At 48.0% G+C, this 26,623-nt stretch overlaps 1 protein-coding gene and 1 pseudogene across 2 annotated transcripts in view; one reads left to right on the top strand and one right to left on the bottom strand.

The window, feature by feature from the left end:
* Nucleotides 1-9,743: 9,743 nt before the first annotated feature.
* On the bottom strand, nucleotides 9,744-9,864 carry LOC148514879 (U2 spliceosomal RNA; annotated as a pseudogene).
* A 2,160-nt stretch (nucleotides 9,865-12,024) lies between these two features.
* The window catches only part of CTNNBL1 (catenin beta like 1), a 50,358-nt gene continuing 35,759 nt past the window's right edge, over nucleotides 12,025-26,623 (top strand). The window contains exon 1 of one of the 2 annotated variants that reach the window (XM_088480566.1): nucleotides 12,025-12,147. In XM_088480566.1, the coding sequence (XP_088336692.1) occupies nucleotides 12,031-12,147 (117 nt within the window). In that variant the 5' untranslated portion in view covers nucleotides 12,025-12,030. Of the gene's footprint in view, nucleotides 12,148-12,176; nucleotides 12,326-26,623 lie in introns of those variants that run through there. The other variant, XM_088480567.1, reaches the window with a different exon arrangement.

Below are 26,623 nucleotides of genomic sequence, written 5' to 3'. Positions count from 1 at the left end.
AACAACTGTGCCAGGTCAGGGGCAGAAGGTAACTTCTTCAACGGTATATAGTGGACCATCTTAGAAAATCGGTCTATTACAACCCAGATAGTGTTGAAACCTTGAGAGACTGGCAGGTCTGTGACGAAATCCATGGAGAGATGCGTCCATGGACGTGATGGAGTAGGTAATGGAAGCAATTCCCCAGCTGGAGCTTGTCGTGATGATTTATGCTGGGCACAGGAGGAGCAGGAAGAGATAAACTCCATTATGTCTGTCTTCATAGAAGGCCACCAATAGTGTCTTTTCAGGAACTCCAAGGTCTTCCGAGTGCCTGAGTGCCCTGCGAAGCGAGAGGAATGTGCCCAAGTGAGAAGCTGCTTCCTTAATTCCGGGGCCACAAATGATTTTCCCGTAGGAGGCTGAAGTTGTAATGCGGCGAAAACTCTTGATTCCAAGACAGGGGTATTGCTTTGATTTTCAGATTGATCATCACAGAGGAGAGATCTCGATAGGGCATCAGCCTTCTGATTAAGTGCTCCAGACCGAAAGGTCAGGGTGAACTGAAACCTGCCAAAGAATATTGCCCAGCGGGCCAAACGAGGACTCACACATTGGAGGTTTTTGAGAAATAGGAGATTTCTATGGTCCGTAAATACAGTAAATGGAAACTTGGCGCCTTCTAGCAAATATCTCCATTCTTTCAACGCCAACTTTACAGCTAGTAGTTCTTGCTCACCTATGGCGTAGTTCCTTTCGGCAGGAGAGAATTTTTTAGAAAAGAACCCACACGGATGGACTCGGTTGTCCTCATAACGTTGAGACAAGACTGCTCCCACAGCTTCAGATGATGCATCTACTTCCAACAAAAAAGGCCTGTCCAGATCTGGTTGTCGAAGGACTGGTGCTAAGATGAAGGCCTGTTTTAGAAGATGAAAGGCAGACTCTGCCTCAGGTGACCATTGGGCAGGATTAGCACCTTTGCGGGTCAAGGCTGTAATGGAAGCCAGCAGTGTAGAAAATCCCTTAATGAAGCGTCTATAATAATTGGCGAAGCCCAACAATCTCTGGATGGCCTTCAGTGTCTGAGGTCGGGTCCAATCCAGAATTGCTTGTACCTTCTTGGGGTCCATTTCTAAACTGGAGCCAGATATTACATAGCCGAGAAAAGGTACACTGGGCACTCCAAAGACGCACTTCTCCAGTTTGCAGTAAAGGTGGTTTTCTCTCAAACGGGTCAGGACCTCCTTAACATGTTCTTGATGTTTAGCCACAGAGGGTGAAAAAATCAGTATGTCATCCAGATAGACAACAACCGAAACATATAACAGATCCCGGAAAATCTCATTAACGAAACTTTGAAAGACAGCAGGGGCGTTACATAATCCAAAAGGCATTACCAAATACTCGAAATGTCCATCTCTGGTATTAAAAGCGGTCTTCCATTCATCGCCAGCTCGGATACGAATGAGGTTGTAAGCCCCTCTTAGATCTAATTTAGAAAAAATGACAGAGCCCTTGACCCTATCAAACAACTCAGTAATCAGGGGAAGAGGGTATCGATTTTTTACAGTAATGTCATTAAGGCCTCGATAATCGATACATGGTCTTAGACCACCGTCCTTCTTGCCAACGAAGAAAAAACCAGCTCCGGCAGGTGAAGTAGAGGGGCGGATGAACCCCTTTGCCAGGTTGTCCCGGATGTACTCGGTCATGGCTTGAGTCTCAGGCAAGGACAGCGGATAGGTACGACCACGAGGTGGCATCTTATCAGGTATCAATTCAATTGGACAGTCCCACTCCCTATGAGGGGGTAAGATATTTGCTTGTTCAGAAAAAACGTCTGCAAACATCTGATATTCCTTGGGAATGGCAGAAGAAACTAATGAAACTGTCTTTCTCACAGGTCGAATCTTTGGAAGACAGGATTTCTGACAGTCCATACCCCATGACAGAATCTGCATAGAACTCCAATCAATCCTGGGATTATGTTTACGTAACCAGGGTAGACCAAGAACAATTTCTTGAGAGGCCTCTGATATCACCAGGAATTTTAAGGACTCAGAATGAAGTGCCCCAATTCGGACCAATACAGGTTGAGTCTCTTTGGTGACTATCCCGTTAGTCAGAGGGCGTCCGTCTATCGAGGTCAGAGAGATAGCATGGTTGAGAGTCAAACAAGGTATCTGAAATTTATCAATGAAACTAGACGTTATGAAATTTCCGGCTGCTCCTGAGTCGATTAGAGCAGTAGCAAAGACAGGTTTGGGTTTAAGATCCAAGGCTAGGGTAATCGTGAAATCTTTAATTTTTGGAGACGGGTTCATAACTCCTAACTTGATGTCTCCAGGGTCAGTTAGGATTTGGCATTTCCCGGTTTACGGGGACAGGAGATCAGCAGGTGACCAGACTCTCCGCAGTACAGACAGAGGTTCTTTTGCATTCTTCTCTGCCGTTCTTCTTTGGAGAGGTGTGTATGATTCACCTGCATAGGCTCCTCTTCAGTGGGAGAAGGAATGGGACGGGTAGAAATGGAGGGGGTAAATGATCTTTGCCGGTCAGTTCTGTTTTTTTCAGCCTGACGTTCCCTGAAGCGTAGGTCAACTTTGATACACAATGAAATCATGTCGTTCAGATTAGTAGGAAGCTCTCGAGTGACTAGATCATCCTTTAGTCGGTCTGACAACCCATGCCAGAAGGCCGAGGTGAGGGCTTCCTCATTCCATTGAGCTCTGATGCTAAAATTTGAAATTGCACGGCATATTGGCTGACAGGACGGACCCCTTGCCTCAGTGTCATGATGTTTGATGATGCTGATACAGTACGCCCAGGTTCATCGAAAATCCTCCTGAAGGATGACACAAAGCCTGCGTAATTATCCAGCAGTGGATCTGAGCGCTCCCAGAGTGGGGAAGCCCATTCCAAGGCCTGGCCGGATAACAGAGAGACTATATAAGCCACTTTAGTTCTTGCAGTTGGAAAGTTGTCAGGCTGCAGGGTAAAATGTATGTCACACTGATTTAGGAATCCTCGGCAGAGTTTAGGATTGCCGTCAAATTTATTTGGTAAAGGAAGACGTAAGCGGGAAGATGATCTGCCTCCTGTATTCCCAGACGCTGATGCGGATGTAGTTGCTGGTATTTCAGGGGTAGAAAAGGAAGTTTGCAAACTATCCTGTCGCTTGGACATCTCTTGCAGAAATTTAGCCATCTGATGCTGCATGTTTTCCAGATTTTCTAATCGACCAGAAATGCACTTGAACAAATCCACTCCTGACTCCTGATCCGTGGCCGGCTCCATGGGGCCAGTGCAAACTGTTACGTTCTGGGTTATTTGTGGACCCGGGGTGGTAGCAGGAGCGATCACAGAAGCAGATTTGTAAATAAAACTAGGATTTTTAATAAGTGCTCGAGTGGACATATAATGTGGCAGTAAATAAAAGTCCAGGAAAATATAAATGTGCACAAGAGTTCTGTGGTGGGAGCAAAAGGGTTAATGTCCAGGTAGAAACAATTAGAGCAGTCCAGGTGTGCAGGTAGTGAAACTGAAAATAAACAAGCCAGGTTTGCAGATAGTGAAACTGAAGTGCAGGATGTCAGCAGGCTCAGGCACTCAGGTATGGGCAAGGGTGATGGAGGTAGCGGGGTAGTCCAGTGGGAACTAGGAGCTGACAGGCAGACTGGCAGACAGCGGATTCACAGGAACAGGAAAGCACAGAGAACTCCCTCTCAGCTAGGCTGAGATACACGTTGCACTGGCAAAGAAGGAAGGCACTGACCCTTCCTAAATACCCCATGCCGTGCTGTTACTGGCTGGAGGGAACATGTGACTCACCAGGATTGGCCAGCCGCATCACATGGTCAGAAGGCAAGATGGAAGCGCCCATGCCAAACGGAATGGAGACGCCGCCAGGCCTTACCAGCGCAGTGACAACAGGCCCGCACAACAACGCGTGCAGCCAAAGCCCCCCGCCAGACACCAGCTCCGCCACCAGACAGCCCGCGCCACAATGACCTCACAGGTAACACTCGCCTAGCGCCATGCTGAAATACCCTGGCCGTGACAATACCATCCCTACAGTGAAGTATGGTGGTAGCAGCATCATGCTGTGGGGATGTTTTTCAGAGGCAGGAACTGGGAGACTAGTCAATGATAGAGGGAAAGATGAATGAAGCAATGTACAGAGACATCCTGGATGAAAACCTGCTCCAGAGCGCTCTTGACCTCAGACTGGGGCGACGGTTCATCTTTCAGCAGGACAACAACCCTAAGCACACAGCCAAGATATCAAGGAGTGGCTTCAGGACAACTCTGTGAATGTCCTTGAGTGGCCCAGCCAGAGCCCAGACTTGAATCCGATTGAACATCGCTGGGAAGATCTGAAAATGGCTGTGCATCGACGCTTCCCATCCAACCTGATGGAGCTTGAGAGGTGCTGCAAAGAGGAATGGGTGAAACTGCCCAAAGATAGGTGTGCCAAGCTTTTGGCATCATATTCGAAAAGACTTGAGGTTGTAATTGCTGCCAAAGGTGCATCAACAAAGTATTGAGAAAAGGCTGTGAATACTTATGTACATGTGATTTCTTATTTATTTATTTATTTAAATTTGCAAAAATCGCAAAAAAAAATTATTTACACGTTGTCATTATGGGGTATTGTATGTAGAATTTTGAGGACAAAAATGAATTTATTCCATTTTGGAATAAGGCTGTAACATAACAAAATGTGGAAAAAGTGAAGCATTGTGAATACTTGCCGGATGCACTGTATGTAATTCTGCTGTAAATTGTTGGGTGCGCTTGAGCCTCACTGTGCAAAGTCTATGGGAATGCAGTGACCTGGGTTCTCCTGATGCACACAAGAGTCTATGAGGTCTATTTAACATGTTAATCATCAGGGGGCCGGGTGGCCCCAGATAACTAAGTATCCCTCGCTGCATGTAGCAGTGGTGGATACAAGACCACTGGAGCAATTCTACATTGCTCTGGTACAGAAACAGCTGATCTGATAAATCAGCTGTCCCCGAGATTCCTTAAGACTACTGAGTCAGACTTGACAGTGCTAGTGCGCATGCGTGAACTGGATTTCATATATGCGCACTGTGTCTGGTGGAAGGAGCTGAACATGGGTGGAAGGATTTGATCGGATACCTCATCGCAACTCCGGACCTCCTTCCCATAGGAAGAAGCAGGGGTGCGAAAACAAGCTCCATCTGAGGATTCCCACTGTCAAGCTCTGAAAATGTTGTATTTTTAGAAAGCATGATGACTAGTCCCCCATAAGAATAAGGGCAAACTCAGAGGCCACCAACATCAGGAGATACGACCTGTGTCTCAGAGAGAAAACCATTGTGGCCAATATAACCAAGGGAAAGCCATTAATGTCCAAGGCAGTTGAGCACCAGGTTAAACATAGTTCTTAAGAGGCGATGGCGTGTTATAATCTTATAAGGACCTATTTATCATCCCTTCATTTCTACAAAAGTAGGTGAAAATTTAAATTTTCACCTTCTATTGTAGAAATTAAGTGACTGGGCCATTCATTATAAAGTTAATGCAGGAGATATCACGGATATCTCCCGCTTACCTTTCAGTGCCTATATGGCACTTGCCCAATTCATCACGCTCTGCATATACTTTGTTTTAGGAGCCGGACTGTGGGATCCTTTGCCATCTTCAGATAGGATTTGTTCCTGCACCCCGGCTCCTTCCTAAGAGGAGGTCCGGGTTTGCGAAGAGGGACCCAATCGGATATCTCCGCTCCGGTTCTGTTTGGCTCCTTCCGCTGGATTCTTGTGCACATGTGTGAATTCCAGATCACACATATGTGCACTAGCACTGCTCGGCAGTGCTAAATTTTGATAGGAATTGCAGGGATAGCTGATTTTCAACATTTGCTACGGTGATTTTGTATCCACAGCTGCTGCTTGCAGCAAGTTGGATATTTAATTATCAGGTACCATTCAGTCTGCGATAATTAACGTTGAATAGACCCCCCTATGTAAAGGACCCCATACATCACAGATTGATTGCAACAATCGTCCAATTTGCAAACGATTGTGTATAAAAATCTTTCCATTTTTCAATCGATTGCAGAATTGCCACAATCGATTGAAAAAATAGGATTTTGGTACCTACCGGTAAATCCTGTTCTCTGATTCCACAGGGGACACTGGAGTTGCTTACACTGGAGTATAGAGGCGTGGATAACTGGAGCTGGCATCTTAAATAATTTAGAAGTGTGAAGGTCCTCCCCCTCTATTCCCCACCAGCCCTCAGTTTAGAAAATGAAGACCGAGAGGAGATGGAGAACAAGCGGAGTAAAAAAAAGGAGAGAAGAACACACAATAATCAAAGCATACAACATACGGAACAAACCGAACAGGCAGGCTAAGAGCGCAGAGGTGGGCGTCCAGTGTCCCCTGTGGAATCAGAGAAAAGGATTTACCGGTAGGTACCAAAATCCCATTTTCTCTTTCATTCACTAGGGGACACTGGAGTTGCTTACGCTGGGGACGTCCCAAAGTTTTCCCCGCGGGTGGGAGCACTCTGTGGAACCTGCAGAACCAGGCGACCAAAACTTGATGCTGAAGCAGCAAACGTATCAAAACTGTAACATTTGACCCACATGTGAACTGAAGAACAAGTGGCCGCACGGCACAATTGTGACGTGGAGGCTCCCCTAAAGGCCGCCCATGATGCACCCACAGAACGTGTGGAATGAGCCGAATGGACGTAGGAGGCCGACAGTCAGCACTAATATAAGCCTGAACAATAATCAGCCTAATCCAACGTGCCAAAGTCTGCTTAGACGCTGGTCAACCTCTCCGAACAGCATCATAGAGGACAAAAAAAGACTCAGACTTGCGGAGGGACGCTGTCCTGACATATAGATGCGGAGAGCTCTAACTACATCCAAAGTAGAAGAATTACCGGCGTCCTCCACCAAACACAGTACCCAATAGGCTGATTTATATGGAAAGCCGACCCAACCCTGGGAACGCAAGCTAAGGTGGCTTATAGGACAGAGCACCCAAAACTAAACTGTATGAGCCAAAGCTAGAGCCAGGAGGAGGACCGTCTTCCAAGACAAATACTTAATTAAATCTAAGTACCAGGGAGCTATCGGTGGTACAAAAGGAGACTACACAAGCAAGACCCCCTAAAGTAACGTCTGCACCTCAGGAATGAGGGCCAATTTTCGTTGAAAGAAAATAGAAAGGGCAGAACCTGAAGTGAAAACCTGGCTCAGACGGATTTGTCACTGTAGAAGCAGATGAGACCCTGACTCTTGTGACAGCAGGTCCAGTTGAAACACTCCGGAGTGGATCCGTCCGAAATGTAGTGCCTCGAAGGCAGCTACCATCTTCCCTAAGAGATGCAGACAAAGAATTAGGGACACCTTCTTTCTACTGCTCCCTTCTTGAAGTTGATCATCCAACCGTGCTAGATTAGAGTGTGACATGTCAGTAAGGCATGGTTTGTTAGAAGGGATACCGATGGAGCCTTGAGGAACAAGTCGTCCAAAGAGGGGATTATGTTTACTCCCGATGACCGAAGGAGAGCAATCATGACTGACCTGAGATTGTTTAAAATGCGGGAAGCCGAGGATAACCCAAACGGCAATGTCCGAAACTGGTAGTGATCCTGCAATACGGCAAAACGCGGGAAGGTTTGATGTGGTTCCCAAAAGGGAACATGGAGATAGTCCTTGATATCCAGGGATAATAGAAGCTACCCTGGTTTCAACCACACAATGATGGACTGCAGGGACACCATGTTGAAACGATATATCTTAAGATACAGGTTTTAAGGACTAGAGGTCCTAAACCGATCCATCCGGATTTGGTACTACAAACAGGTTTGAGTAAAAACCCCATACCTCGATGTTCTGGAACTGGAACTAGCACCGAGGATCGGAGTAGAGACTGGATAGCCTCCCGTAGAACCCTGGCCCTGTCTGCAGGTATTGGCAGACGTGTAGGGAAGTACCGAGATGAGGGGGGACTTCGAAGTCTGGGTCTCATTCAGACCCGCTCGCGAGCGCAGGACGCTCGCAAGCGTGTCGCTGGTACCCAAATGCGCATGACGGAGGGAGCTCCGTCGTGTGCATGCGCGAGACCCGGATAGCGAAAGCCAAGCTGTCGCTCCGGGACTCGCACCAAAGGGGGCGTGCTGTCGATGGTGACTGACAGCACGCCCCCTTTGGTGGGCGTGCCGGGGGCGTGGCTGCCAGACGGAGGCGTTCCCATGGGAACGCCTACCGTCTGGGTCCGGCCTCACTGACATCACTAGTGATGTCAGTGGGAGTGATTTTGGCTCTGATAGAGCCAAAATCACTCCTGGGCTTGCGGCAGCGAGACCCTACCGCAGGGTCTCGTCGCAAGCCCGATGGTTGCGATGGTCTTGACCATCGCGACCATCATCATGGACGCTCGCATAAGCTGTGGGTGGTAACCCACAGCTTTGCGAGCGTCCAAAAGGCCGCTCCAAATTTAACTAGGACAGCCCTGATTCAGAGCGAGCGCTCTGGTCAGAGCGTCCGGCTCTGAATCAGGGCCTCTATTCGTTACCGTAGGGAAATCAGTCTGTGAATCCAATGATCTGAAAAGGTCTAGTTCCAAACTTGTTGAAATTTCTGCAAAACGGGCTCCCACCGCAGGAGATCCCAGGTGGTGCGGAAGACCGTCATGCCACCTGTTTCTCAGCTGGTGTAGGCTCCTGTCGACCTGCAACATTGTGTGGACGACCTCTCCCTCTGTCGCCTCTTGCTTGCGTGGGAGCACCTCTGGTTCTACCATGAAAGGAATGTGGCACACGGAAGGAAAGAAATGAAGGTCCCATGTAAGATCCTCTGGGAGCCGAAGCAGTTGAAGGGAGGAAGGAAGACTTACCCCTGTAGCCTGGGATATCCATCTGCCCAATTCCGGGCCAAAAAGCATGTCACCAGTGAATGGTAAACCCTTCACCGCACGCTTGGATTCTGCATCCGGTTACCAAGCGCACAACCAGAGGGCTCAGCAGTTCGAAATAGCAGAAGCAGATATGCAAGCTCCTTAGAAGCTTCTCCCAGGTAAACTGCAGACTCACGATGTGTTCTGCCAGAAGACGTAACTGTGCCCTGGAAGTACCTGATCAACGCAATCAACTGGTCAGCCCAGCAAACCATAGCCTTGTTAACACAGGCGGTAACTAGCGTAGGTCTAAGTGAAACTCCTGCTGCAGTATAAATAGACCGCAGCGTTGACTCCAACTTGCAATCAGAAGGGTCCCTCAACAATGAGGCAGCCGGCACTGGCAGTGTAGTTTTCTTAAAGGGACAGTGAGCAGACGCGTCAACAGGGGGAGATGTTCCCCACTCTTCTATCATGGATGACGGAAATGGGTAGCTGAACAGGAACCGACGAGGAATTTAGAACCTCTTATATGGTTGATTCCAGACTATTTTAGCCTACAGCACCTGGTATTCCCAGGCAGTCTCCCATTAACCAGGCCTGACCCTCCGAGATCAGGCGTGTTCAGGGTGGAGTGTCCCTAGGGTCGCGAAAACGGAAAAACAGACGACCTTTTTGTTGGTCACCGAGAAGATAGGTAGCGTCCAATTACATTGTAATTGTTCCAGGCTAACTGAGTTCTACATACAGAAACAGGTTACTGCGCTTCTGATCCTGACACAGGGAGTAACGTACTCAAATAATACACACTCCTGGGATGCAGGAACTATATCCACAGGTAGATTAAGTACCTGCCTGACCGCCAGAATTAAGAATTCCACCCCAGTAGAGGCAGACTCTATATATGGACCCCAGATAGGGGGCTTATCAGATATTATACTGATAAGAACAGATACTACACTTGATCTTAGCCAAAAGGCCGAGAAAATCTTGAGGAGTACCGTCATTATACAAACTTCCTCCATTCACCTTCTTTAGTATCCTCTGGTGTGAGGATTTCCTTGTCAGACTCTCTCTGACTGGAGAACAGTCGTTAGGGGGCGTTTTTGGTAGGAAGTGGAGGGAGTAGAAACAGCAGTACCTATAACCTGTACCAGGGTGTCTAGAGACTTGGTTAACCCTGACACCCTGAGAGGTGCGAGCCTCAGCCAACTGTGACGTTAAGTCAGCCATCACACCTACCATATCAGCGGCCCAAGGAGGAGCAGGAGAGGCAGTAATAGCCATAGGTGGATATATTACTAAACAAGCATCATATAATGTGCTTGTACAGTTTGAACAAACATCTTTTGCAAAGAGTTTGGCATCTAACCACAGTCACAGGGACAGATACAGAAGGCTAGTTTGGGAAACAGAGGAGGAGATCACACAACTCCCTTCCCACAGAATTGATTCCCTTCTGTACACTCCCCTGTGCTCACAGCCTCCCAGGGATGCAATCAGGAGAACCAGCCCATCTGTAGTAGTGCTGTTACACTCTTCCTAAATTGGAGAGATGCAGGCAGATACATGTGAAACGGCAGCCACGGTGTTCTAACAGCCGCTGCCGCTCTGAATGGAGACAGAGAGCCCGCGCTGTTAGGCTCCGCCCCCCTTCTTCATGCCCTAAGGGCTCTGAAAATGGCAGTCGCGCTGGAGCTTTCACCTCCCCCTGTGAAGCCCCGCTGAGTAGGAGCGCTATGCCGCGGGTGTCAGCGGGGAGAGGGGAGGAGGATACTCATAGTGGAGTATGTAATATGGAGCAGCGCTATGCTCTGAAGCTAGCGTCGGCAGCGGGGACAGGAGCCGGGTGATGCGCAGCTGATGTACTCACTGCGTCCCTTGGATGGCTTCTCTGATAACAGCACTCCTGCTTCGCACACTGGGCCTGATTCTGACCCGCTCGCAAGCGGGTCGATGTTGCCCAAGTACGCATGCGCACGATGGAAGTGGCTCCGTCGTGCGCATGCGCGAGACCCGAATAACGACGGCCAAGCCGTCGTTATGGGTCTCGCACCAAAGGGGGCGTGCTGTCGATGGTGATTGACAGCACGCCCCCTTTGGTGGGTGTTGCGGGGGCGTGGCTGCCCAGACGGAGGCGTTCTTATGGGAACGCCTACCGTCTAGGGCCGGCCCAACTGACATCACTAGTGATGTCAGTGGGAGTGCTCTCGGCTCTGATAGAGCTAAAAGCACTCCAGGGCTTGCGGCAGCGAGACCCTACCGCAAGGGTGTCGTCGCAAGCCCGATGGTCTTGACCATCGCGACCATTATTTTGGCCGCTCGCTATAGCTGTGGGTGGTTACCCACAGCTATGCGAGCGGCCAGGAGGCCGCTCCAAACAGTAAGAGGGACGGCCCTGATTCAGAGCGAGCGCTCTGTCAGAGCGTCCGGCTCTGAATCAGGGCCACTGTCTTGTCCTCAGTGCTTGTAGAAGTGCTGTTTGGCGATAAGGAACTGTCAGTTGCTTTTTTGATAAGCACTGTGCACTCCTTCCTGTATAACAGGGCGCCAGGTACCCGGACCCCAACTTTCCAGAGGTGGCAAAGGGTACCAATAAAGTGTAAAAGATGCTATTAAAATAATAAAATAAAGTAAAATAAATGTATTGCTGGAGCACAGCAAATTGTGACCAGCTCCGTAGGCACATTTTCTAAACTGAGGGCTGGTGGGGAATAGAGGGGGAGGAGCTTCACGCTTCTAAATTATTTAAGGTGCCAGCTCGTTATCCACGCCTCTATACCCCAGCGTATGCAACTCCAGTGTCCCCTAGTGGATGAAAGAGAAAGATTTTTATACACAATCGATTGCAAATTGCACGATTGCTGCAATCAATCTCTGATGTATGGGGGCCTTAACATTCCCGCAAGGCTGTGAGCTATACCTATTACCTAGTAGCAGTGAGCAAAAAAAAATATCAGTAATAAATATCAGGTACCTTGTCAGGGACATATTTCAAAACTCAAGGACAGCGACCAGCTGTGATTTGGCAATACAAAAATAATACCTACTTATAACTGGTAATTATATATTAACAATATAAAGTTATAAACCGATTTTATCCTACGAGTTCTGATCATCAAAGCCCTCCGGTTGCTGGGGAACTGCAAGTCACTGCATGCTTTCTGTGGCGGCTGCTGCTCAGCCTCATACCCATATAGTCCCACGACTCGACCCGTTTCAATTTCCCAAACTCAACTACTATAGTACCGTCACCGAAATAGGAGTAAATATAGTAAGTGCTTTATGGCGGTATTGCGAATAATGTGTTACGGCAGTTCGCGGTTTACGGCAGTGAGGCAAACCGTCTGATTGCGTTGCGCTTTACGGTAAAGTAGAGGCTCGCACTTTACTGCAGCGTGGTCGTGCATCGGCCGGCAGACATGGACGTTGGGGAGCTGCTGCGGTATCAGGTAATGCCAGTGATGTACGGGGCAGACGGGTCAGTGCTGGGGTGATGTCTGGGAGCCTCTATAAAACATCTGATCGGTAATGGTCGTATCTGTTGTTTTTCTTGCTTGGTCACCTACGGGGTCTCCTATTGCCTCACTGCTCGCGTACAACAGAGGGACTACAGGGTATAATTGTATATTACAGGGCACAATGTAATGTACATTACCGATGTATTTATACACCTTCCCCTAAATGCGATGTAATGGGCTAAAATACCCATCTGTTAATAATACATATATACATGGTGAGTTCTGATGCTGATACTTAATTGTAAATTAGGAGAAGTGATGTGCTTAATAGAGAGACTCAAATTCCGCCATTACAGTTCGCGTTTTAAGGATATCCATGCTTGAGCACAGATGACTTAGGGGGTCTATTCATCATCACTTTATACAAAAGCATGTGAAAATTATCACTTTCACATACTTTTGTATACATTAAGGGCCTATGTATCAAGCCATTTTTTTTTACATAAAATTATGCAGAAACTGCAGTTTCTGCCTCATTTTATGTATCGATCATATTTACCGTATTTGCCGGCGTATAAGACGACAACCCAACATTTCCACTCAAAATATAGAGTTTGTTATATACTCGCCGTATAAGACTACCCCCTCTTCCGCACACCAAATAAAACGTAAAAGAACCTCAGATTTGATTTCAACATGTTAATTTATATTCGAATGCTTATGACATGCAGGAAAACTGTCACAAGGCTGTATGTTATCAAACATGTCCAGTAAACATAAAACACTGCAAGTTTATTAAGGAGTATGACAGGCACATCAAGAGTATAAACATTGGATCAGCAAAACCACGGGATAGGTAACATGTTTCTATGCTGTATTGTACTGATGACCCGCCGCGGCCGCACTGGATACCACGCGATACTGGATGGTATGTAGAATGAGGTGGGCGGGCATCCGGAGGCCACTATGGGCACCGGGCGAGTATCGGAAGGCCACTATGCCAGCTATGTCTATCCCAACTGAAGTGCACCCGGCGTATAAGACGACCCCCCCACTTGGAGGCATGTTTTTCAGGGCAAAAAAGTCGTCTTATACGCCGGCAAATACGGTACTAATGGCACATTGCAGGAGTTACCGGAGAAGGATGGGGGTGAGGACAGACCTGACATTGGGGGGGTAGCTAAAGGACACAGGAGCAGGGGGAGGAGAGAGAACAGAGGGCGGGCGGCTGACACCGGCACTCAACAGGAGAGGAAGAGATGTCATAGAGGAGGAGGGCGGGAGGTTAGACACAGCAGTGGAGGCCACAGACGGCGGCTGGGGTGGGTGGGCACAGACAATGGCGGTGGAGAAATCCATAGGGCATGGCAGGTATATCACTTTTCTGAAAAGTTGACTCCCGAAAAAAGAGCAGCTATTCGGAAGTGATATTTTGTTGGGGAGGCATGATGAATGCCTCCAAAACAATTTGTAAACTCGCAGCGAGTTCAAAACATAATTATCACAAGTAATAATTATGTAATGATGTATAGACCCCTATATTAGTACCTCAGTCAATTTGATTTAACCATCTGGACTCGAGCATATATCCTTAAAACCTGGACTGTAATGGCAGAGTTTGTGCAGCAAGTGCTTCTTGATGGGATTAGTGTATAAAATGCAAGCGGAAGTGACACTTTGAACAGGTGGAGGTGTTGTATAAATACACACTTTAATTACTGACTAGATTTAAAATTTGCAACCTTGGCAAAATGATATTTCTCCTGACAATTTGCATGTATGTGGTGAACCAGCTCGTAGGCTAGTGGTTTATGGACTCGTTTATCCATAGATCTAGTGTCGCAAAAGGCACTCGTAGATTTTTTTTTTTTTATAAAATAGTGAAAACCCTTTTTCCCATCATTTTGATTGGAATAAGGGGTTACCTTCACTTCACACAGCAGGGCTACAGCAGGGCAATCAATACATTTTCATGTGGTACTTTTAATTGTGGGCTTGATTGTGTCAGTATAATATAGGAACTGCGGTAACCTATCCATATTGCAGTAATTGAAACAAACATATTGCCACCTCGGGATGGTGTAGTGCTTGCTTACTTTCAGGATGGCGTGCGGAATCTTTTTGTGATGTACTGCGCACTTACAATCCCAACTCCTTGGGAAAGAGCTAAGGCAAAGAGCACCACTTATGGCTGTGGTAATGACCTCTTGTCACCAGTTGATATATTACTATGTATATTAGGGTGGATTTAATGATTTCAGCACCTGTATTTTGGCAAAATTATTGCTAAAACTGATATAGCGGTATTCCTACCGCAACACAAAATCTCACTAATATTGGACCACAAAGACCACTTAATTTCAAATATATCAATCAAAGTGTTTCTAGTGTTCACTTTAGACAGTATTAGGGCGCCGCTCACTGACCATTCTGTGAGTGGGAAAATATGCCCAGCCTAGCGGATTTCTGCTCACACCTTAAATATGCACTAACAATTTCCTCTGGGCTAATCGCAGTGTTACAGCGTGCGGCAACAGCATCGTGCCCTGCACTTAAGTCAGAGAATGCAATTTGCCATGACTAAACCTTACTTGCGTTAAACTGCATCTCCCGTGTTAAGTGCGGAGCGCACTGCAGTATGTTGAAGACCTCCAGGCACTTAACCCGTGAGCTACATCCCCATAAAGAGAATTAAATGAACCCATGATTTATTAACTATGAAGTTTCAGATTCATTAATACTATTATCATTTATTCATAGGGCACTGAAATGTGTCAATAATGCCATAAACCATAGTATAAACACATATATAAAAGGGATCAGACACACATTAGTGTTCCCTCTAGGTCCGGCGGCAGGCAGGGCGCCGGAGCTAGAGAGGGCAATGTTGTGCGCGCGCGCGTCCGAAAAGGGGCGTGGTTATGAAAAGCTGGCGTGTCTATAAGACGCGTCCCCCTTTTCGTCATACTTGGGGGCGTGCCCGGCGCTTACGGACATGCCGGGCAGCCCCCAAGCGCTGCAGAAAGGGAGAATAGACGCCGGGCGCATGTTTGTCCACCCGCGGGACACTGCGTCCCGCGGGTGAGAACGGCTCCCGCAGGCTGTTAGGGCAGGGCGCTTTTTGCCCTCCTCCTGGAGGGCAGGGTGCTTTTTGCCCTCCAGAAGGAGGGCAGGGCGCCGCGCCCCGCTAAAACAGCCTAGCGGGAACACTACACATTACAACCAAACAGAAATAATTATACACAATGAGATACAGTTGTTAGTAGTAACAATTGGTGACTTCCCTACCTTGGAAGAGCAGCAGGTGGGATCAAAGCCTCTGACTGTAATTCTAAGTAGGAGTGCACAGCAGACTGTGACATTACAAGATGGGGAGCTACTGAAGTATTGAGAAGAGCGGTTGAATCAGAACTGCGAGATAGGAAGGTGAGATGGGCAGCAGCATTGAGTACAGATTTAAGTGGGGGACAGGAAGACCAGAGAATAAGAGATTACAGTAGCTAGGGTCAGGAAGGGTCCGATACTGGAGATATTGCAGAGGGGAAATCAGTATTTAGTTGTGGCAATTATGTGAGAGTGAAGAAGAGTCAAGGATGACACCCAGGCAGAGGGCATGGGGGCACAGGAGAGTGCTCGACAGAGTGACATAGGATAAAGAGACCTTCCTCCTTTTTTTTTTTTTTTGAGAATGAGAGACAAAAGCATGTTAGAAGGAGGAGTTGGGAGCAAGCATCAAGAGAAAGTTTAGTAGGTGAGAGGGAAAGGGTCGGATAAAAAGGTAGTATGATGAGAGGAGTGAACGGACTTCTTCATCACCAGTGGTGAGAGAGAAGGAAGCAATTGTAGGTTGTCCATCATTACAGGATGAAGTGGGAGGTTAGAAGGATTAAAGGAGGTAATGTCCTGACAGTTATACCCCTTTTACACCAGAGCAAAAACCTGGGTTTTTGCTGGGTCTACCCGGGTCGCAGCTCCGTGTAAAAGGGTCCCTGAAAAATAACCCGGTCAAGTGACCCGGCAATCCAATCCAGGTAGCTGCCAGGGTCTGACCCTTATTGAACCTGGTTAATGGTGCAGTGTAAACGGCGCAACCCAGGTTATCCGACCTGGGTCATGCCTAAAATGAGCTGATTGGTGGTTGTGAAGCAGTCACCTCTCACATTTTATGACCTTAAAAGTTTAGCAGGGCAGACCCAGGTTCAGTGTGAACGGGGCGGACCTGAGAATAACCCAGATCGATGGTGCTGTGTAAATGGTGTCTGACCTGGGTTGGAACTATGGGCCTAATTCAGACCCGCTCGCAAGTGGGTCGATGTTGGCGCATGCGTATGACGGACCCGGGCCCGTCGTGCGCATGCGCGAGACCCGGATAGCGACAGGCAAGCCGTCGCTATGGGTCTCGCTACAAAGGGGGCGTGCTGTCGATGGTGAGTGACAGCACGCCCCCTTTGGTGGGCGTCCCGGGGCCATGGGAACGCTTACCGTCTGGGGCCGGCCCCACTGACATCACAAGTGATGTCAGTGGGAGTGCTTTCGGCTCTGATAGAGCCAAAAGCACTCCAGGGCTTGCGGCAACGAGACCCTACCACAAGGGTCTCGTCGCAAGCCTGATGGTTGCGATGGTCTTGACCATCGCGACCATCTTCCTGGCCGCTCGCTATAGCTGTGGGTGGTTACCCACAGCTATACGAGCGGCCAGGAGGCCGCTCTAAAATTCAGAAGGACGGCCCTGATTCAGAGCGAGCGCTCTGTCAGAGCGTCCGGCTTTGAATCAGGGCCTCTGTCTGAAGTGAGGTGGAATTTATCCAATGGCATTCTACATTTCAGAACCTTTATATGTTCTTTCTTCAGGAATCATTCTTTGGCTACAAGACCCGTGAGTGCCTCTGCTTTGTAATAAATATATACACTGCTCAAAAAAATAAAGGGAAGACTAAAATAACACATCCTAGATCTGAATGAATGAAATATTCTTTTTAAATACTTTGTTCTTTACATAGTTGATGTGCTGACACCAAAATCACACAAAAATTATGATTGGAAATCAAATTTATTAACCCATGGAGGTCTGGTTTTGGAGCCACACTCAAAATTAAAGTGGAAAAACACACTACAGGCTGCTCCAACTTTGATGTAATGTTCTTAAAACAAGTCAAACTGAGGCTCAGTAGTGTGTGGCCTCCACGTGCCTGTATGACCTCCTTACAACGCCTGGGCATGCTCCTGATGAGGTGGCGGATGGACTCCTGAGGGATATCCTCCCAGACCTGGACTAAAGCATCTGCCAACTCCTGGACAGTCTGTGGTGCAACGTGGCGTTGGTGGATGGAGCAAGATATGACGTCCCAGATGTGCTCAATTGGATTCAGGTCTGGGGAACGGGCGGGCCAGTCCATAGCATCAATGCCTTCGTCTTGCAGGAACTGCTCACACACTCGAGCCACATGAGGTCTAGCATTGTCTTGCATTAGGAGGTACCCAGGGCCAACCGAACCAGCATATGGTCTCACAAGGGGTCTGAGGATCTCATCTCGGTACCTAATGGCAGTCAGGCTACCTCTAGTGAGCACATGGAGGGCTGTTGCGCCCCCCCAAAGAAATGCCACCCCACACCATTACTGACCCACTGCCAAACCGGTCATGCTGGAGGATGTTGCAGGCAGCAGAACGTTCTCCTTGACGTCTCCAGACTCTGTCACGTCTGTCACATGTGCTCAGTGTGAACCTGCTTTCTTCTGTGAAGAGCACAGGGCGCCAGTGTCGAATTTGCCAATCTTTGTGTTCTCTGGCAAATGCCAAACGCCCTGCACGGTGTTGGGCTGTAAGCACAACCCCCACCTGTGGACGTCGGGCCCTCATACCGCCCTCATGGAGTCTGTTTCTGACTGTTTGAGCAGACACATGCACATTTGTGGCCTGCTGGAGGTCATTTTGCAGGGCTCTGGTAGTGTTCCTCCTTGCACAAAGGCGGAGGTAGCGGTCCTGCTGCTGGGTTGTTGCCCTCCTACGGCCTCTTCCAAGTCTCCTGATGTACTGGCCTGTCTCTTGGTAGCGCCTCCATGCTCTGGACACTACGCTGACAGACACAGCAAACCTTCTTGCCACAGCTCCCATTGATGTGCCATCCTGGATGAGTTGCACTACCTGAGCCACTTGTGTGGGTTGTAGACTCCGTCTCATGCTACCACTAGAGTGAAAGCACCGCCAGCATTCAAAAGTGACCAAAACATCAGCCAAAAAGCATAGGAACTGAGAAGTGGTCTGTGGTCACCACCTGCAGAGCCACTCCTTTTATTGGGGGTGTCTTGCTAATTGCCTATAATTTCCACCTGTTAACACCAAGTCAAGTAAAAGTAAAAACTATTTTTTGGGGGGACCAGTATAGTGTGGATTATCTGTAATCAACATGTTGACTGCCTCCACACCTGCAGCAGGTGGTATGCAGGTGTAGAGGTTAGTCACATCTGCGCTACACAAGACAAGATCTGTTTGAGGAGGATCGATCTGTTGCAAAATTCGCAACAGTGATGAAGTATCCTTCAAATAATAAGGGATTTATTGTACACAATAATTAAGATAAAAGTCCAAATACACAGCTATGGGATGAAACAGAGAACCCCTGGCCGATATTATGGGCCTACCGGGGGAATTAATCAAAGATTTATGAATCTTTGGGATCACATAGAAAAGTGGAACAATCGGATAATCAACTTTCAATGCATGCAATAAATCTGATGATATCAACAGTTCATCTTTAGCTTGCTGTAAAATGTTGTCTTACCTCAGCCTTGAATTTGCTGGTAGGGTCATTGGGTAGCCAAGCATAGGTAGCGGCATCATTCAACTGACGCTGACATTCCTTGCGGTATACATCCATATCTTGAATTACTACCGCACCCCCTTTATCAGCGCTTCTGATTACTATATCAGAGCGCTTAGACAACGATTTGAGTGCTTCTGATTCTTCTATCGATAAATTAGAGTAATGAAATTGATGTTTTGCTGGATACTGATGTACATTATCAACTAATCGCGAGAATGTCCTAATTGAAGCATTCTGTGTAGTGGGATCAAACTTAGAACAAGGTGTTATTTTCTTTAATTGAGGGGGTATATCCAAAGGTACGACTCGTTGAAGAGTGGGCAAAGTCTCATCAAAATGCTCTTTAATGCGCAATGATCTATTCAAATTATATGTGTCAACCTTCCACTGAAATGGGTCAAAATGGGCAGTGGGTATAAATATCAACCCTTTAGATAATACTCTCTCCTCTGATGTAAGCGGTTTAGAGGATAGGTTGAATACAAGGTCATCTATTGGCGCAGGGCTTTTTGGCGTTGCCTTTTGTTCTGCCAGGACCGCCTCGTCCGCCTGTTGTTGGAATATAAGTAGTTGACCTGGTTTGTAACCCTAAAGGGGGTTATCGTTCAGTTGAAGTAGAAGGTTGCGCTTCTGCCTCACTCAAAGAGGTACTAGAGCCCTCCATTTCACGATATCTAGGACGTTGCTTACGATATTTTGGATAATAAGGTCTTTCTCTTTGTGGGTTAGATTGATTCACCCATGTATAGACCCTACGCGGTTCATAGTCCATTTGGACCTTCCTAAGTTTGTATTTTTTGAATAGGATCAAATCCCTTTTATATTGTTCCATTTGTGCTGTTAATTTATCCAGCCACTGATTACTAGTATCCTTAAGCAAAGTGGGTTTGTGCAGTGCTTCAAAAGGTAGATAATTTTTCTTTAGTGTTGTTAAGTTCACGTGTTCACTCCTCTATTACTAATAACAGTAGGTCCATACTACACTTATTGAGGATGGCTGTCCATTTTTTGAAAAATGGTAGGCTGTATCTGCCTATGGTGGGCGTGTTTTTGATACGGAAACCTCTAGGTATCTGTTAGTTTATCTGATTACTATAAAAATAAACAAATTCCGTGGTACAGATAATCACACTCCTTTTGCTTTAATTTCACCCACTGTTGGAACAAAATTTCAGGCGTAAATGTAGTAGAATCCTCGTCCAGTTCCTGCTGGTATAGTATAGATGCTGCCTCCACGTCCGAGTAGCTGAACGTATCACCCGTATCAATTTGGGCAAAATCCAATATTCCATCTGAATCCATATTCACTTGAGACACAAGCCTGAGCGGGCATCGGGACCTCAGACTGCAGCGTGTCACAGGTGAGTGTGATAATGATGTTTTAATGATGTGTGTGTTATATAATGTCTGTGTTAGTTGCCATTGTACATTGCTTGTCCCCGAAATGCCGTTGGAAATGAAATAAAGGACATTGTTTTACTATTGGAATTAAGTCTGCTGAGTGCCTCCTCGCTACTATCTTTTATATATATATATATATATATTATTTAGAAAAAAGAGCGGCAGCACTCTGAGACTTCCAATAAAGCTCACATATTTGTTCCAAACAAACGTTTCATGGCCAGCAAGCCCTTTTTCTCTCAAGATAAATGTATCTACCTCAGGGTAAGGATGCTGTCTCCTTAGGTAGATGGGTGTGCCTTTACCCAGCAGCTAATTAGTAGCACACCAGTCCAGGGCCTTGGTGCAAGTGTCTGCAGCTAGTGTTTGTTTGGTTTTTTTTTTGTAGCATAATGATAAATAAAACATAAAAGATAATCCTAACCTGTCCTGCTCTCATTAATCAAAATGATTCCCTCTCTGAGTGGAGGGAACAGTATTAGTACAGTACTTATAGCCAGTAATCAGTGTGTCTCAACTGCTGCCTGTTCCTCAAGTAGTGAGAGACTGAGACTATCAACTTACACAACTTAAATCAGTCTATCACTGGTGCTTTGATCATTAATGTTGCCAATTAGCTTCTGTCCACCAGCAGAAGCCAGGAATCTAGGGCACATACTGTAGTTCCCATTTACAATTTTTCCTGTGCTTTTATCACTATCCAATGTGATCCGGCTATTGTCTGAAGCCAACAGTTTAGGAGCCTTGGTGCCTTCCCCAAATATAGAATATGGGCTAATTCACACACGCCAGTTTTCACCGTCCCGCAAAAAAAAACGTCCAAAGCCGGATGTTTTTTCCCGGCAATACGTGCCTTTCACATGCAACAGCTTTAAGACGTTTTTAATGTTGTGGTTTTTTTTTTTTTAGTGTAGTTGGCATGCGCAGCAGCAGCAGATGAGTTGTACCCGCCCACAATATGAGTTGTGGGCGGGTACAATACAATTGTGAAAGCAAACACTGCAGATTGTGCTGCACTGGCTTGCAGTGACCAGTGTTCTCCCCAGGCTGTTTTCTGCGGGCGCATCCCCGACAGAAACAGCTTTCCGCTGGGCACTTTTCCCCGCTGTGGAACGCTGGCCTCTGAAGTGACCGGAGGCTAAAAAAGCCTCCGATCACTTCAGAGGCCAGCGTTCCCAGTGATGCACTGCACAGGTGATGTCACCCGCGACGTGAGGCGCCTGCATCGTGCGCCTGCTGGATCTAGTTAGATCCACTCAGCGCGAGGCAGCGGAGGGAGCGGGCGAGCGGCCAGCAAGTAAAGGTAAGGTCTGGGGCCAGGACCAGTCTGGGGGCACTATTTACGTCTGGAGCACTGCATAAAGGGGCCAGCCTGGGGGCACTGCATAAAGGGGTCAGCCTGGGGGCACTACTTCAGCCAGGGGGCACTGCATAAGGGCAAAGCTAAACTACAGGGTTTAATGTATAAAGGGGAAACTACAGGGGGCACTGTATAAAAGGCCCAAGTACAGGGGGCACTGTATAATGGGCACTTTTGACTGAGAGCCAGTGGGGGAGCAGCCTGAGACCTGTCGGGCTGGAATGGTAAGGGAGATGCCCCTTTTCCTGGTGCGCGCATAATTGCGAAGGACCCCACCCGGCTACTTTTGGATGCCACCTGGCTGGAAAAAATTCTGGGGAGAACACTGGTGACATGGCATGGCAGCCGTCCTTGTCAGTGGATATTCCTGGCTGTAACACGGCGACCGTGCTGTGTCCGTGCCGTCTGAAATTACCCATCTGTTTACATACTTTATTAAAATTACTATATGGCAAAAAAATTGCCTGTGTGAAATAGCCCTATGGCGAAGCAAATTTAGGCGGCAATCTACTTTAGCAGTAGAAAAAAAAAATAGAAGCTGTCACCACTAGCTATCGTCCAACTTTTCTGTTTGTTAACCTTTGTTCCACACACTACTCCTGTACTGTAGAAATGGAGAGTATACTGTCACGAATGGTGCTTGAGAATTACCTGACTCAGGTGTTGAAGTGGATTCAGCGGAGACCAGCTTGACTAGAACCATGGTTGAGGTAAATAGCTCTATTTGCGAAAGAATTGTACAGCAGTGAGAACTGCCTTTGGTGATGAATGACAAGAACAGGAAACTTGTAACATTGGAGTGGAACTAGTAGAAGACTTGGAGGAACCGGACCGGGACCGGCAGGAAGACTTGCTGAGTTGAACTGGTGAACTTGGAACTTGACTCTGGACTGAAATAACGTGGATTGAACTGATGAACTTGGAAGTTGACTCTGGACTGGAGTAATGAGAAATGAACTGGTGAGCTTGTGACTTGACTTTGGACTGGAGTAGTGTGAACTGACTTGGAATATCACTCCGGACTGGAGTATCGTGGAATGGACTTGGAATATCACTCTGGACCTGGAGTATCGTGGAATGGACTTGGAATATCACTCTGGACCTGGAGTATCGTGGAATGGACTTGGAATATCACTCTGGACCTGGAGTATCGTGGAATGGACTTGGAATATCACTCTGGACCTGGAGTATCGTGGAATGGACTTGGAATATCACTCTGGACCTGGAGTATCGTGGAATGGACTTGGAATATCACTCTGGACCTGGAGTATCGTGGAATGGACTTGGAATATCACTCTGGACCTGGAGTATCATGGACTGTGCTAGGAAGCACTGGTAACACACAGGAAACTTAGGATCATAAGTCATGCAACAACAAAGGACATAATGCACTGGCCTGAGAACTGGTAGGATTTCTGGATTGCCAGGTATTGCTGTAGCAGGTTTTCAGGATAGCCAGGTATTGCAGTAGCAGGTTTTCTTGATTGCAAGGAATTGCAGTAGCAGGAGCCCAGGATACACTAGTACACAGTAGCAGCAAGAACCATACATCACAGGAAGTAACGAGATGTTCAGGCCCAGAATGCCATCAGGGGAGGATATACATACCCTGGGTCTGGCAGCAATTGGTGGATACGGACAGGTGGTCTGGCAGTAGCATTCTGAGTGGTGGAAGGCAGAACATGCAGAGGGAGTATTCATCTCTACAGCACTGAGAATCAGAACCACACCTGCGATTCCAATCAAGACTAGCAATGCTCACAGACAGAGGAGAGCCCAGGTGAACAATCAGTGTGGAAGGGAATGCATACAGAGAAATGTTGCAGCCAGCATGATCAGAGAAGATCCTCCAGGCAAATTACACACACAGATCCATAGGACAGCCGACAGGGGTAAGTCTCAAGGCAAAAAGGTGACAAGCTAACCAGGGTCATGACATATTACTTTTGCTACCCTGAACAACATGAGTTACAATGATATGTGAGGCTTGTCTTAGGCATTTAGAGGTATATCTGGAGGAAGGATCCCACTCGACCTTCGCGTTGAACCTGTTAAGCATTACAGGTTTGGTATAAAAGATCTACAGTAAAAAGATAGACCCCTAATGGTCAACAAGGGACAAAAGGTTAACTGGGTCAAAAGGTCGACATATAAATGATCAACACTTTTTTTTGTTTTCTAACCCTAATCTTCACCCTAACTCTCTCCTTGGTGCCTAACCCTAACTGTTGGTGTAAGTGTCTAATGGTGCGTTCATATCGTTATCGTTCAGGTCGTGCATTTTTTGGTGCCTCCCAACCCTCAAACGACCAGCGATCCGCTGGCACGTATGGACGATAACGATATCGTCCATGCATGCAGGCCAACATGGACGATATCGACCAGGTTACATGGGGATGATCGCTGGTTTCTGGCCCGTCATTGGTGGTGTGCTGGATGATCGATATTGATCATCCAGCAAACCAGGACGATGCAGGGAGATCAGTCAGCGATATCGTTATCGCTGACTGATCGCACTGTGTGTACGCATCATAACTCGTACCGTCCCGCCTAGTGCCGAACCCTAACCTTTGGGGTAAGTGCCTAACTGTCCCTCCTAGTCAGTGGCATAACTAGGGTATTTGGAGCCCAGGGCAAATTTGAAAATGGAGCCCCCTCCCCCCTATGTGTGTGCATCGCCAAAAAATGGGCATGGCCATTGAAAAATGGGGCGTGTCAACATGACACACACCCCTTTCTTGTCACTGGGAACATTTCTTTCCATTTGCACCTTAATGCAGTGCCCCTTATACAGTCCAAACCCCCCCCCTATGCAGTGCCCCTACTAGTGGACCCCCTTATGCAGGCCCTGATTAGTTCCCCTTATACAGGCCTCCAGTAGTGGTCCCCCATATGCAGTGCCTCTTACACAGTGCCCCCTGTAGTGGTTCCCCTTATGCAGGCCCCCAGTAGTGATCCCCCATATACAGTGCCCCTTGTACAGTGCCCCCAGTAGTTGTCCCCCTTATGCAGTGCCCCCTGTAGTGGTTTTCCTTTTCAGCGCCCCCTGTAGTGGACCTCCCTGTGCAGTGCCCCCAGTAGTAGTCCCTCCTATACAGTGCCCTTTATATAGTTCCCCCAGTAGGAGTCCCCCTTGATGCAGTGCCCCCTGTAGTAGTTCCCAGTAGTGGTCCCCCACAATGCAGTGCCCACAGTAGTATCCCCCCCCAGTAGTGGTCCCCCCTGAAGCAGTGCCCACAGTAGTATCCCCCCCTGAAGCAGTGCCCACAGTAGTATCCCCCCCTGAAGCAGTGCCCACAGTAGTATCCCCCCCTGAAGCAGTGCCCTCAGTAGTATCCCCCCCCCCCCAGTAGTAGTCCCCAGTACTGGTCCCCCCCCCACACCTGAAGCAGTGCCCGCAGTAGTATTCCCCCCCAGTAGTAGTCCCCTTCTTTGTAATAGACACTAAAATGAAACAAAAGAAAAATACTTACCTGTATCCACGCTCCTGCTCCCGCCGCCGTCCGCACGTCTATCCTCCTGGGCTCTGCATTATGGGAGAGACGTCATGACATCATGACGTTTCTCCCATTACCACCCATTACCACTGCAGGAGCCGGACGGAAGCCCGGCTCTTGCAGTGGGCGCGCAGCAGTCAATGAGAGTCTATCTGACTCTCATTGGCTGCTGATTCACACACAGTGCTGGCGGCGATGTGTGTGTTATGCGCAGTCTGAGCCCGTCTGCCACCCTCCTCCTGGCGCTATTGGGCAAGCGCTCGGGGAGGGAAGGGGCTCAGCTGTGCAGGACAGGACCGGCGCTGGAAGCCTAGCGCCGGTCCTGTGTAAATGTGTAGCGCTGACCACACTCACTGCGGTCGGCGCTAACTAGGGCGCGCCGGTACCGTGGCCGGGCACGCACCCTGCTCGCCCTGCCCTAGTTATGCCACTGCTCCTAGTGCCTAACTCTAACCGTCGGGGTGGGATGTAGTTTGCGGACACCGGTCTCAATACGACATCGAAATCCAGACAAGGGACTTAAGATAGGCGTCAAAATACCAACGCCTATCTTAATCCCGATGCCGGAATGCCGATGGACGCCAGCCCGAACGAGGTAACGTTAGCCACGGGGTGGGGGTTAGGTTTAGGGAGCGTAGATGGGATAGTTTTTTTTTTAGGGGGGGGGGTTAGGGTTAGGCACCCCCCGGGAGGGTTAGGTTTAGGGTGCGGTAAGGGGGGGGTGTTAGGCATCCCCGGAGGGGAGGTTAGGGTGGTTAGGCACCACTAAGGGCAGGTTAGGGGGGGGAGGGATAGGGTACTTACCTGCCTCGCCGGGACCATACCCATGCCTAACCCTATAAAAGAAAAAACTGTCGACCATTGAAATGTTGACCTTTTGCATCTGTGCATCTTCATACATGTCGACCTTTGGTCCCTGTTGACCTACTGACTACCTACCATTTAGGGTCTGTGTAGACATTGTCAACCTTTTTAGTGTAGATCTATTGACTGGAACCCAAGCATTACAGCTGCAGTGATCGCAAATACTCGCTATAGCGCATTTTTTACCCGGTATTGAGGACCAGGGGCTCACTTTTAAGAATGGGGCGAGTCCCCGCCGACAATCAGCAGCGGCTACCAGTCTGTGATTGGCCTGCGATCAGCGCCAGAATCTAATGGCGCTATCTCTCAAGGGCTGCAGTGCCAGTGTGGCTGCCTGCTGATGT

Source organism: Taudactylus pleione, unplaced genomic scaffold (assembly GCF_031769625.1).
Source record: "Taudactylus pleione unplaced genomic scaffold, aTauple2 ptg000256l, whole genome shotgun sequence".
NCBI lineage: Eukaryota > Metazoa > Chordata > Amphibia > Anura > Myobatrachidae > Taudactylus > Taudactylus pleione.
Note: the sequence above shows the minus strand (reverse complement) of the source record. Positions and strands in the feature narration are given on the sequence as shown.